Source organism: Pieris napi, chromosome 20, assembly GCF_905475465.1.
Source record: "Pieris napi chromosome 20, ilPieNapi1.2, whole genome shotgun sequence".
Taxonomy (NCBI): domain Eukaryota; kingdom Metazoa; phylum Arthropoda; class Insecta; order Lepidoptera; family Pieridae; genus Pieris; species Pieris napi.
In genome coordinates, this window is record NC_062253.1 from 804,566 (window position 1) to 817,717 (window position 13,152).

The 13,152-nt window shown below is 43.9% G+C and overlaps 2 protein-coding genes across 2 annotated transcripts; one reads left to right on the forward strand and one right to left on the reverse strand.

Moving 5' to 3' along the window:
* The first annotated feature begins 2,266 nt into the window (after positions 1-2,266).
* On the forward strand, positions 2,267-5,370 carry LOC125059525 (chondroitin sulfate synthase 2). Its single transcript, XM_047663975.1, has 3 exons — positions 2,267-3,067; positions 3,674-4,106; positions 4,186-5,370. Exons 1-3 carry the CDS (start codon positions 2,440-2,442, stop codon positions 5,324-5,326), a joined length of 2,202 nt encoding a protein of 733 aa, XP_047519931.1. The 5' UTR covers positions 2,267-2,439; the 3' UTR covers positions 5,327-5,370.
* A 3,208-nt stretch (positions 5,371-8,578) lies between these two features.
* Positions 8,579-12,392, reverse strand: LOC125059526 (influenza virus NS1A-binding protein homolog B-like). Its single transcript, XM_047663976.1, has 3 exons — positions 11,820-12,392; positions 10,084-11,108; positions 8,579-9,973 (listed from the first exon to the last, which is right to left on the reverse strand). The coding sequence occupies exons 1-3, from the start codon at positions 11,851-11,853 to the stop codon at positions 9,023-9,025; spliced, it is 2,010 nt and encodes a 669-aa protein (XP_047519932.1). The 5' UTR covers positions 11,854-12,392; the 3' UTR covers positions 8,579-9,022.
* Positions 12,393-13,152: the final 760 nt, after the last annotated feature.

The following is a 13,152-nucleotide window of genomic DNA, read 5'->3' on the forward strand; positions in this document are numbered from 1 at the left end:
TTTTCGGCTCCACCAAGTCTGCAGTCGACGATCAGCCCATATTAGGTAAAAAAAGGGGTCAACCTCGGAGTTAAAGAGAATAAGCTGTTAATTGGTATAAACCTTTGTTTTGTCGTTCTAAATGTTGTCTCAAAAGCCACAAGTTCTATCGTGTCCGCGGTTTTTCGTGAATATATCGCTTTCTATTTCTTAAATGAGATTTGCTTCTTTAAAATCTTAACATATATAAATTACGTGTCACGTTGTTTGTCCGCGATGGACTCCTAAACTACCGAACCGATATCAATCAAATTTGCACACCGGGTGTAGTTTGATCCAACTTAAAAGATAGGATAGCTTACATCTCAATTTATACCCGCAATATTATTTTATTGCAAAATATTTGTTTATTATTTGATAGTCACAATTCTAACAGATGGCGATGTGTTTTAAGTACCAACGTTTCACATAAGCTACAATTTAATATCATAGCCACCAAAAAAGCATGGTGATCCCCATGACTGTTGTTTTCCTGCCGTTTCCTTTGAATAGTATACTACTATGTTATATAACAAAAACCTTAGCCACAGCAACGCTTGGCCGAGTATGCTAGTACATATAAAATTTTCTACAATTTTTGTTTGAACTTTTTTTCATACGTGCAACCGTTTTGCGGTAGACCGCGTTCTTTTGTTTACAAATTGGGATTGCTTCCTTTATCACGAAGATGCCTCAATATCGCAAGATTTTAATATAATATGTAAAAAAAACACAACATAACCACTGTTGCAGCAAAATACGTCACGTGAACATAACAGACTACGCAATAGCGGTCAAATAAGAATAGTTTTTTATGTAATTACTAAACAAAAAAGTTTATTTCAGACTAGTGTCTGTGTGTGAAATAAACTTTATCTTTTTTTAATATAGGTATTTCTTCTTTCCATTCGACCAACCAACGACAACTCTTTGTAACGTCAAATATGCAGTCCATTGACTGTCGTTATATAGAGTGCACTGTATTTGAGATATCTTTTCTTATGCTGTAGTATAGTCACTTACGACACTGGGACTCCGGAGTGACTGGGGAATAGCGTCATAACTATTTTCTCACATCTCTCACAGTATGGTTAAATAACATACGTCTTACTATAAAAAAAAATCAAATGGTGCCGTCCCGGACATATTAAGATATGACAAGCGAAAACAAATAAGATATCTTTGCTGTAAACAAAAAAATTCATTCAACAATAAAAAAGGGAGAAAAATTCAAAATTTGACTTAAGGCCGAGGCCAGACTATTTTTTTATTAAATAAACGTAAGTATTATTCACTTAATTTTGTATTTCCAAAATTTATGAAGCCCATTTGATTTGATAAATATAAAAGAGTCATCATTGGCTTCTAATTTATTTAATTACATTAATATAATATTTAGAACATCTAATTAAGTTCATAAGTAGATCAGTAAGATTTCTGAGCTTTTCCGCCTGAAATATACATGATGGTCGACATTTTACCTAATGATTACAAGTAATGCACTTAAATAGTATAGTGTTTGTCTAGTAGTATGTAACTACAATCAGTTTTTTGACGGCTTATTACAAAGCGCGGCGTGGTGATTAGTGCCCTGTGCCATCAACGAACATTAATTAATTCATGAATTTTTCAATCATTCACTTTGTCACAACACTATTTTTATTTCATTAAAAAATAAAAACTGATAACACCGTAAACGTCAGTTGACTTCGTCTAATTAAAAAATACGACTATAGAATATATTGGGTACATTAGCATAGATGATAGAGTACATTTTATTTAGATTTTAGTTGTATAATTGAGATTTCAGAGTTTAGACAATAATTGTGTAGTGACTATAGTCCTATTTTTAATAAGACGAAGTCAACTGACGTTTACGGTGTTGTCAGATTTTAATGAAATAAAAATAGTGTTGTGACAAAGTGAATGATGGTAAAGACCCCTGAATTAATGATCGGTGATGGCACTAGTCGCCGCGCCGCGCTTTTAATAAGCCGTCAAAAAACTAGTTGTAGTTACATGGTACTAGTTCCTAACTTATATCAGAGCACTTTTATACAATTTTGAAATAGAAATAATATTCTTTTATAGTTTGAAATGATTAACTATTCACACTCGTTGTTCATTTATCTGATTGAACAAGAACTGAACGTATCACTATTACTTTAAACATTATGGCAACATTATTTTACAAAGTGACATTAGGTGCCAATGGACTTTGTATCCGGCTAATAAATAAATTAAAAAAAAAAAGTGACATTAGCTACTGTCAGTTGGCTTCGTCTAATTAAAAATACGACTATAGTGTACTGCTATTCTACATTAGCTTTATCAATAATGTATTGAAGTTAGATTGTTAAAAGTTATCTGCAAGTAATTGTTGATAAGCTTCACATTCTGAGTGAGATTGCATCGTCGACGATGTTATCACGCTACGTGGTGTCGCAAGTGAAACACAACTCCTTCTTCCTGGTGGGGTTAGCGTTAGGTTTATGGGTGTCGCTGGTGTTGGTGCCACTGGAAGAGGAGTCTGAATGTGTTCGAACAGAGCCAGTAGAGTCAGCTGTCGGGGCGGGCGACGAATGGGAGCCGCAACGCGAACAACGACCCCTAGGAGCAGGTGCGCCTCCTGCGCGTGTGCTACAGAGGCCGCGTTACTACTCCACCGAGCTGGGTATGCGTGCACCGTTGCTGGCGGGCGTGCTCAGTTCCGAGGAGGCGCTTGACACGCGCGCGGCTGCCATCAATGAGACAGCAGCGGGCCTGTTACCAGCCCTTCGCTTCTTTATCACAGCCAGTTCCCTTCAGTTAAAACCGGGGCGCGCTAACGTTGTCGGCTTCACAGATACACGGGAGATGTTGAAGCCCTTCCATGCTCTCAAGTATCTGGCAGACAACTACTTGGAGGACTACAACTTCTTTTTCCTTGTGACTGACACCTCATACATTAACGCCCGTCAATTGAATGAACTTATCTCAAAGTTAAGTGTCAGTCAAGATGTGTACATGGGAGCTGTGGCTGAAGATGATACTCATTATTGCACTCTAGGTGAGTTATTTGATATCCAATGAAAATGTTATGTTTATATAAGCTTTGTTAAACTAATATTTTGCTATGATGATAATATTATTGGTACGGTTCTTGGGTCAACAGGATGTTTTAAATAATAGAGTATATTATTTTCTATGCGAATAATGCTTAAGGTAGTGCGTGCTTCGGGCTATATTCAGGATGTAGCCCAGACGATTTAGGTATTTTATTTTATTTTAGGTATTATAAAGTTACAGTAAAAGATCATGTTTGGGTCAGTTACCATTCAGTCGATTGCTCCAACACGCACTTGTCTGGAGATTGGATTAGTGCCAATTTCAAAATATAATTTAATTTATACAATTAATGTTCTGAACACCAAAAACAAATTTAATGACACTTAACACTGTAATGAATTGTATTGATTAATTAGTCAGTTCTTAATAAACAACAGCTCAAACAGACTCTAAATATTATTTACTATCAGTTCTTTAATCAAAGGTGTAAGCCAAGAAAAGCTCCACCATTCATAAATAACAAAGATTTTTTGTTTTAAAAGTTATGACATTAAAAAGGCTTCGCCAAAAAGTTAAATGCTGCAATCAATTGGAATTTATATTGCAGAGGGGGGCATCCTGCTGTCGAACTCGGTGCTACGCGCGGTGCACGGAGAGCTGGACTGGTGCGTACGCAACTCGTATTCACCCCACCACCACGAGAACATCGGCCGCTGCGTGCTGCACGCCGCACACACGCCTTGTGCGGCGGCCTTGCACGCCGCGAACTACTCGGCGGCTATCCTTACCGCCGCCGATGCAGTCTCCGACTCGCTGCCCGACGCCGTCACCGTGCACCCCGTCACCGACCCCGGGCACTTTCATCGCCTGCACGCTTTGGTGTCGCGAGTTCGATTGCAACGCGCACACGACTGCGTAGGAGACGAAAGGACGCTCGCGGCCGCAAGCTTCCGTCGTCATCCGCGCGGCTACCGCAACGCGACCTGGCCGCCGGCTCTGCGGGCCGACGCCGGGCTCGCGTCGCCGCCGCCGCCCACCAGGTTCGGTCACGACTATTATAATATCTGTCCGAGCCTTTTCAATTTTAGGGAGTTCTAAAATCCGTCTATCCGTCTGCAGGTTCGACCATTTACGTTGGACGCGGTTCAACGCGACGCACGCGTTCATGCCGGACGACGAGCGCGCCGTGGCGGCGCTCGGCGGCGCGACGCTCGAGGCCGTGAAGCTCGTGGTCCGGGAGGGCTTGGCTTGGGCCCGACGACATTGGGACGCCGACGCCGAGCTAGACGAGGGCGCCTGGTGCTGGGACCCGCCGCACGCTCTGCGTTATCGCCTAATCGTCCGGCTCGCAGCGCAGGACCGGCGAGCGGTCCGCCAGCTCGAGGCCGTCCGACCGCTGGGCGCCGCGCGACTCGCTCCCGCCCGCTACGTCACCGAGACCGCGAGGGTCACGATCGTGGCGCCGGTTTCGGCGCCGCCGAAACTTGCCGCCGAAGCTCTCGGGCTTCTCCGCCGTTATGAGGCGTCGCTCGATCGCGACTCGAACACGGCACTCGCGCTCGTCGCCGTCGGGGCCTCGGCAGACGACCTGGCGGCTCTGCGCGAAGCCATCCGCACGCTCGTCGAACGTCGCAGGGACGCGCGCGTGCAGCTGTTCGAGAGTCCGCCGCCAGATGGGGACTCAGCCGGCGTCGGGGAGCCGGAGTGGCGCGAGGTCGCAGCGCGGCTCGCCCTGGAAACGGCGGCGCCTCGCTTCCCCCGCGACGCTCTGTTGCTTTTGATTCCCGGCGACGCAGAGTTCTCGGAGGACTTCCTGAACCGGGCGCGCATGAATACGATCGCGGGCGAGCAGTGGTACATGCCGAGCGGGTTCGCGCGCTTCGCCCACTACGCTCACCCGCGCTGGCGAGAAGCAGACGGCTCGCGACCGACGGTCAACACGGGCCGGTTCGAGAAGGCACCGCTATCGCTGGCCGTGTCCCGCGGCGACTTTTCCGATGCCCGCGAGGCGTGGCTGACGCGCGGCGGCGACCCGTCGGCGGGGCCGGCGCTGCTATTAGCGGCGTCTTCGCTGCGCTGCATCCGAGCTCCGGAGCCGGCTCTGGTGCGTGCCGCCGCGGGTCCGCCCTGCGCCCTCGCCGACTCCGCGACGTGTCTGCGTCGCGAACGATCGCGCGGCCTCGGACGTTTGCACTTGGGCGCGCGACACACGCTGGCCAAGCTGCTCTTGTCCGAACAGGCGCTGCTGTCTGCCGACTGACAGCATTGTCTCCATTTTTACAAAATAAATATATTTGAATTTTTTTTTTGGGTTTATATTGAATCAAAATTCCTTGATTCCTTGCGACGGGTTGTCTCTCTCATTACGATATGGCGATGGCTGAGAGAGGCTTGAGAACAAAAACCAACGCCAGTTGCGTAAATGGTATGCTGTATGGACTTATGGTTGCCAGCTGTGGGGCTGTACCAGTAATAGTAACATCCAAGTAATCCAACGATTCCAAAACAAAGTGCTCAGGGGAATAGTCAATGCTCCCTGGTATATTCGCAATAACGACCTCCATCGGGACCTTAATGTAGAGGACGTCGCCACAATAATAAAAAAGACTGCCGGAGCCCACGAACATAGGCTCCAACATCACGTGAATGTCGAGGCTATTCAACTCCTTGACACCACGGGCCTAGTGAGAAGATTGAAAAGGACAGAACCGTTTGAACTAGTTAATTAGTGTTAGTGCACGTTAGTATTAAGTGCTAAACAGTGACTGAAAAAAATAGAACACAAGAACAAAGTGTCTTCCCTTTAATAGAGACTGTAAGTAGTGTTATTGGACACTTTCTTATGTTAAATATCCTTTTTAATAAATTAGGTTAGACTTAAATTACTTATTAGTCTTAAGTTAGGCTAGATCGTAATATTCCATGATGTCTTAGTGAAGACACATGTATTATAAACAAATAAAAAAAAAGTTGCGAAAATAATTTGGCTTGGGAACGGAGAAATTTTTGACTCTAGTAACAGTCTATCGGACATACCGCAATTCAACTATCTACTAAGTTGAGCCGGCAGACACCTCAGACCTTAGGTTTCTTATCTTGGTGTCCCAGTGAAGTCTAGTGAAAAATAATTCACTTAGTAGTTTAGATTTCATTTGTACATTGACTGCTGACACGGCTCTCGTGGTTATTCTATACCCTAATAGCTGTAATAAATACACTTAGTCTAGTCAACAAGTTCAAAAACGTGAAAAATAGAGATAAAGGTCCTAAAAATATGAGCGATGGCTCATTCGATTCGGAATCACCTCTAGAAAAATGTTTTTGAAGGATTTTGGTGCAGGTTAAAAATTGCAATTGTTATTAACAAAATAAGATGAAAAAAAAATGATATTTTCTTTTTTGTTAATAACTCGAAAAATATTAACATTTAAGCAATTTTGAAAAAAGTTCGTTAAAGAGGAGGAAATTTCCAATAAAAAAGTCTAGACTCCCGGAATTCTATCTGCATTATTTATAATTTTAATTTAACGCTGAAAATAGGTCTGCGCGTGACATTTTTAGGATGCGCGCGTGGCGTCAAAAGCGAGTACGGCACATTAATTAATTTATTTAAGGTATTAAATATTTTTTTTTAAATTTGAAAAAATTATGGTGTGTTCTGAACACTATAAATAATTTATTCCCGTTGGAAATTTTACTAAAAGTTAATTTTTCAACAAATTAAACAATTGTTAACTAACGAAATTTTCTCGAACTACCGTCTTAATTGTAAGTGAAAAAAAATGTTTAAATAATGGTCGTAAAAATTTTTCGCTTCGTGGAGCCTTTTTTACATACATGCTTAACAAGATCATGCCATAAAAGTAAAAAAAATATTTATACTTTGTTTATAACAATTTTTTTACTTTAACAACATTACTTGGATTTTTTAGTTTTTGAAAAAAAATATTTAATACCTTAAATAAATTAATTAATGTGCCGTACTCGCTTTTGACGCCACGCGCGCATCCTAAAAATGTCACGCGCAGACCTATTTTCAGCGTTAAATTAGAATTATAAATAATGCAGATAGAATTCCGGGAGTCTCGACTTTTTTATTGGAAATTTCCTCCTCTTTAACGAACTTTTTTCAAAATTGCTTTAATGTTAATATTTTTCGAGTTATTAACAAAAAACTAAATATCATTTTTTTTTCATCTTATTTTGTTAATAACAATTGCAATTTTTAACCTGCACCAAAATCCTTCAAAAACATTTTTCTAGAGGTGATTCCGAATCGAATGAGCCATCGCTCATATTTTTAGGACCTTTATCTCTATTTTTCACGTTTTTGAACTTGTTGAATAGACTAACTACATTTAACCACACTTTTCACAGTCCACTGACTGGAAAGCTGTAGATTACTTAAATGGATTTTATGTATCTAGGCTATTTAATCAATGCTTTGTCCTAGATAGATATAGTTTTTCCCTGTTGGTCATCGCGAATGTTTTTTTCAGAGGTAATAATAAACTAATTTTTTATAAAACTACTAGCTGACCCGACAAACGTTTTTTTTGCCATGTTTATTATGTCTAGGAAACATTTTTTTAAGTTCAATAAAAGTAACTATCTACAATAATAATAAGTAGGGGTCGAATGTATTTTTGTATGCTGTATCATAAAAAAAATAATACAAAAAAAAATTCTAAAAAATAAAACCAAAAAAATAAAAAAGTGTGTGCGTGTAACCTTTACGCGCGATTGAAGTAAAACTTCTTTGGCGTTGACGACATGTATCACTGAAATGATTAAATATTAACTTAAATAATAAATATCATATTATAATTTAATTATATTTATTATTCATGGGCTTTACAAAGATTATTCAAATACGAAGGTTAGATCAGCACATGTCAATATACCTACCTAACCTTGTTATTGAATATTATAGAATGTCGCAATCGTCAGAAAATTTATTATTAATTTACTTATTTTAAAAGTAATAAATCAATAAGTATATTTAGAGATTTTCAAAAAATTCTAAATATCACATCCCTAATCCTAATCCTTGGGATTGATTTGCTCCAGTTCAAACAATTTGTATGACAATACTTGGCGATTAAAAAGAGTGGCCGCAAGTTTCTTGCCAGTTCTTCTTACCCGCTCTACGCCCTTGACTTGCGAACTGGTAGTAAATGTAAATTTACAATTAATTTAACTTGACAATTCATAGGTGTACTTGTTTACCTACATGAATAAAGATATTTTGAGTTTGAGTTGTACGCGAGTAGTAATTATAGGGTAAAAATAAAATCCTCTATTATTTAAAGCACCTCAATGATCCAGGAACCGTACACTATTATCTCCTAAAGATGTGTATTTCCTGCACTATGGAAAAGTCTCGTGTCGTACCTGTGTATAAAATGGGAGAATAATGTGTATAAATGTCGGACTTGTATTTTATGTTTTTCTCGTTGAATATTAACTATTTATTTACGACACAACTAGTAATACAAAATAAACTAGTATAAAGAATAAAATAACTTTATTACGTACTAAGTAAAAACAAACGACAGGAAACATTCCCAATGGAAGAAAAAATATAATAATTAACCTAAAATACAAGTAATGTCTTTTGAAACAAATCCGAGGAGACATCGGTTCCTCGTCACCTTCGAGCATTTCTACAAATGCAAACTTCCTGCCACGGTCAATGCTAAATGCAAAATTAATATTTGCCAATATTTTAAAATATTATGACAAAAGAAAAGCCTTTCAAATGGAACGTAAAGTTTCCAGAGATCGTCCAGTGCTCAGTCATCGGGTGACTGAAGAGTCGCAAATTGGGTAAAAAAAGGGTTTCACTCCGCTCTCTCATTCTATCTTTCATTAATAAATATATATCACCGAAACCCGATCGACCTTAAAAGCTACGACAGTAGTAAACTAGACGGCGTCAAAAAGGACGGAGGCGTCAGACGGCCTCTTCGGTCTCCCGCCCCGACGGAGTCAGAGAGAGACGCGTCGCGTCCGGCGTCACCTCGACGGACTCGAGGAGCGTCGTCCAAACTCCGTCCGGCTCGTGGAGGCACTCGACGCAAGACAGGAACCGCTTGCCCGAATATCCGCCCGCCGCGAACAGCGACGCGCCCACCGGCACCAGCGCGGGTGCCGCCCGAGGCCGCCGAAGCGAGGGCCCCGGCCGCCAGGTGGCGCCCCGAGCCGCCAGCAGGACCGTGCAACGCAACGAGGCCGCCCCCGCCGAACCGCCCGCCGCCCACAGTGCCCCGCGCCACACGCACGCTCCGACGCTGCGCCGCGCCGACGGCAGCGCCGGCCCCGCGCTCCACGCGCCCGCTTCGGCCCCGTCGAGCGCGAGGGTCTCGGTGGACGCGAGGCAGCGCCACTCGTCGCACCCGCCGAGCGCCCAGAGCGCCCCGGCCCACACCGCCGCGGCGCATTGCGAGCGGCCGGTCGCGAGCGGCGGAGCGTCGCTCCAGGCGTCCGCGGCGGCGTCGTAACGATGCACGGCGCGTAGCGAGCGGCCCCCTGCCGACCCGCCGACCACGTACAATTCGCCGCGCGCTTCGTGCGCCGCCGCCGCCGCGTACTGTCGGGCCACCGGCAGCGCGGCGACGCCGACCCACGCGCCGTCCGACAGCACGTCGACCGAGTCGAGCTCCGAGTAACCGTCGGAGCCGCCGAGCACGTAGAGGCGGGCGCCGAGGCGGGCGGCGGGAAAACGCGCCCTCGCGCGGCGCATGTCCGGTAACGGCGCCCAGACGTCGGCCTCGGGGTCGTAGGCCTCGGCGCTTCGTAGCACTCGCGCGCTGTCGTAGCCGCCGCACACCACGAGTCTGCCGCCCAGCTCGGCGGCGCCCACCGCGCAACGCCCGACAGACATGCGGGCGCGCGTCGGGCCCTCCTGAGAATCGAAGAAAAATGTTCATGTTTGCGTGCAAGCGTCCTCTTGGACGTGCGGGGTTGCGGTCGACCGAAGTCCGTCCGTCGAGGGTAAATAATGAAGAGACAAACCTCGGTCGGAAGTTCGGCGGAGTCGTCGTCGACGGCGGGCGCGGCTAGGCGGCCCCCGCGGGGCGTGTCCGAGGCGCTGACGCCTCGCCACGCCACCTGCGCGGCCACGAGCGCTCCTCGCAGAATCAGCACGGCTCGCGCCCCCCCCTCGGCCGTCTTCGCCGCTACTACGGCGCCCTCGTCCTCCGCCCCCGCCGCCGGCCGCGGAGCCTCGCGGTCCCGCTCGCGCGCTCTCTTCTTGTACTCCTCGAGATCCGGGGCGTCCCCGCGCGCCGCCGGTAGATCGCCGCAGTCCCGAAGCGCGCCACCCGCGTCCACGTACAGTAGGTGGGACCGCGCGGCCAGCTCGGTCGGCTCCGACGGAGACGCGCGGAGCCACGCCAACGCGGCACTAGCCAGCGTGGCGGCCCTCTCGCCGCAGGAGTCGGCGCTCGTCTCGCGCAAGAGCTCCAAGCGGACGAGGGGAAGGGCCGCCAACGCGCTCGAGCCCCACACCTCGTCGAAGTGCTGCGCGACGTACGCGTCCAGCTGTCGCCTGTGAGGCGGAGCCAGATCCGGAAGGGAGCGAAGCGTCAGGCAATCCTGAGGCGTGATGCGGCGGAGCAAACGATCGGCCAGATGAGCGCGGGCCGACTCGACGCGCAGAAGCGCCGCGGCCCGGTAGAGGCGACGCGCCGCGGTCGCGTCTTTCACTCTTAGACGACCCGTGTACGCGTAGTCGAGCAGCGCGTGCAGCGCGTCCGGGTCGACGTCGAGACGCAGCGGCGTCGCGGTGGCGGCGGCCGGCAGTGAAGCGAGCATTGCGGGCGAAAGTGCGGCCAGCAGAGCCCGGTGCGCGGGAAGCTCGACACCGCGCGCCAGAAGCGTCACGTCGTAGTGCTGACGCGCTTTGCGTAACGCGTTGAGGGCGTGCAGAGTGCGCGCGGCGGCATCGGGTTCCTCCAAAGACAGCTCGGCCTCGAGCGCACTCTCCTCTTCGTCCGCGCTGTCGTCGGACCGGGACGCTCCCGACGCGCCACTGCGTCCTGTGACAGATCATGTTTACATTTCTAAGTAAGAAGAGGAGCAACTCCGTCTCAAGCTCTGATGAATCTTTGCATTATAACAGGGTGCCTATCTTGGATAAGGGATAGCATATTTTAAAATCATCATCTAAATTTCTAAGTTTTCTTTAAAGTAAAGTAAAAATACTAATAATGTACCTAAAATAAATAAATAAACATATTAATTTAGTTTTGCACTGACAAGCAAATTGTGTCTAGCATAACAACCAGTTCTCAGCATTGGAGTTATTCTAAGAAGGAATATTGTTATGTTGTATGAAGAATTCTACTTCAAACATTAGGAAAATTCATTGAATATTTAGCATTTTACTAAAAAAACTCACTCAGATTCACTAATAACAAGTATATTATCTTATTACCGAAAAGCATGCGCATATAGAAAATATAATGTTCCAAGTGTTTACTGTTCAATAATTTAAGTATATCATGGTCAAAGTAAAAAGAAACAAGACTTTAGGTATTCACATATACTAACCTTCAACTAGCATTTAAGTAATCTATTTCAAGGTCTTTAAAATTTAATATATTATTATGTACATGAAAGTCATTATCTCTTATCAGTGGGTTTTTATTTATTAATACAATATACTACTTTATCAATTTATGTTGTTATAAACTTTATAAGTATAATTTCCTCTGATGAGTAATAGCAGATGTATTAAATATGCTTACCGTCTCCATTTCTGTACTCGTCGCCGATCTCCATGATGAGTAGCAACTGGCAAGTACTGTTAAACGGCTAAGGCGAAGACACGCGAGTGTTTGCTGCTTCCACACCGCTATTGAGATGGTAAAACTGCTCACTGCTCAGATATTCTTTAAATACAGTGAAATGGATAATAAGCCTAAACCAGTAACCGCTAACCGGATTACACTGCTCAAGGCCGCTTACAGCAACGCAATAACGCACACTATGTCACATGGCTAGCACGCCACACCTAACATTATTGTTTACTAATTTAATCAACAATTCAACATACAACCTATCACTCTTTAAAGTCTAACGACAGTAATTGTCATGTAATCATTAAAGTTCTTCGCAACAGAGGATTTTTTATAGTTCATATTTATTAAAAATTAACATGGTATAAAAAGAAAAGAAACCATTATAGTGTAGTGTTTTAAAAACGAAAGTACTCAAGTTTTAACATAAAAAATGGTGAATTTATGTTATAGTTATTGGTTAGGAAGCAATGGCTTGTCAATCAATGACAATAACGTGCACAGACCACACACAGACGTGGTTGTTTTGACAACTGAGAAATAGTACATATTATTATAATTAAATTTACTATTTATATTTTAATTAATATAATATATTAAGTGCTTTTTGTTTTAAAGACGAGTTAGGATTTAATAAAGTCTATACATAAAATAACCGTCAAAAAAAACACAAAGTCGATGAACGGTAATTTTTTTACAATAATTTATGTTTTTCAGGATAAGTGATATTGTTTATTAATATGCTAACCGTATTGCGTTGTTTAAATATTACAACAATTTTAAATGCGTTAATGCGCCTTATTACCACCATACCTTTAAAATTCGAAAATACATATATATTGGATATACAAATAAATTGGATATACATATTTATTTTCCATTACGACTTGAATGTTTTTACTATAAAATAAAACCTTAATTTCTAAATTAATACAAATTTCTGGGTATAATCAATTGTAATTGGGCTTGCAATAATATGGCATAATATAACTATGCTGGTCGCTGGAGATCTTAAAGCAGCCACGCCGGCGTAGTCTTTTTTTTTAGGTGGGCAGATCAGGCCCGACCCACTCGTTTCTTTCCATTTTTATTATTTATACTGTTATTTATAAAGAAATAATATTTATTCTAATGAAAAAAAAATGGAACCGCGCTTTTTTAATTTCCCGCCAAGAATCCCCATAGTTATTTAATGTGTGTAGACTGTAGATCAAAGAGAATATAATTACTTCGTTGACCGATGTAGACGAGCAATGAGTATATTTATATTATGGTGGCTGTA

Coding starts and splice junctions, on each gene's coding strand:
- LOC125059525 (XM_047663975.1), top strand. CDS start 2,440: ATGTTATCACGCTACGTGGTGTCGCAAGTGAAACACAACTCCTTCTTC. Junction 3,068..3,673: donor TACTCATTATTGCACTCTAG/GTGAGTTATTTG, acceptor TTTATATTGCAG/AGGGGGGCATCCTGCTGTCG. Junction 4,107..4,185: donor TCGCCGCCGCCGCCCACCAG/GTTCGGTCACGA, acceptor ATCCGTCTGCAG/GTTCGACCATTTACGTTGGA.
- LOC125059526 (XM_047663976.1), bottom strand. CDS start 11,853: ATGGAGATCGGCGACGAGTACAGAAATGGAGACG. Junction 11,109..11,819: donor CGAGTACAGAAATGGAGACG/GTAAGCATATTT, acceptor GATCTGTCACAG/GACGCAGTGGCGCGTCGGGA. Junction 9,974..10,083: donor CCGCCGAACTTCCGACCGAG/GTTTGTCTCTTC, acceptor TTCGATTCTCAG/GAGGGCCCGACGCGCGCCCG.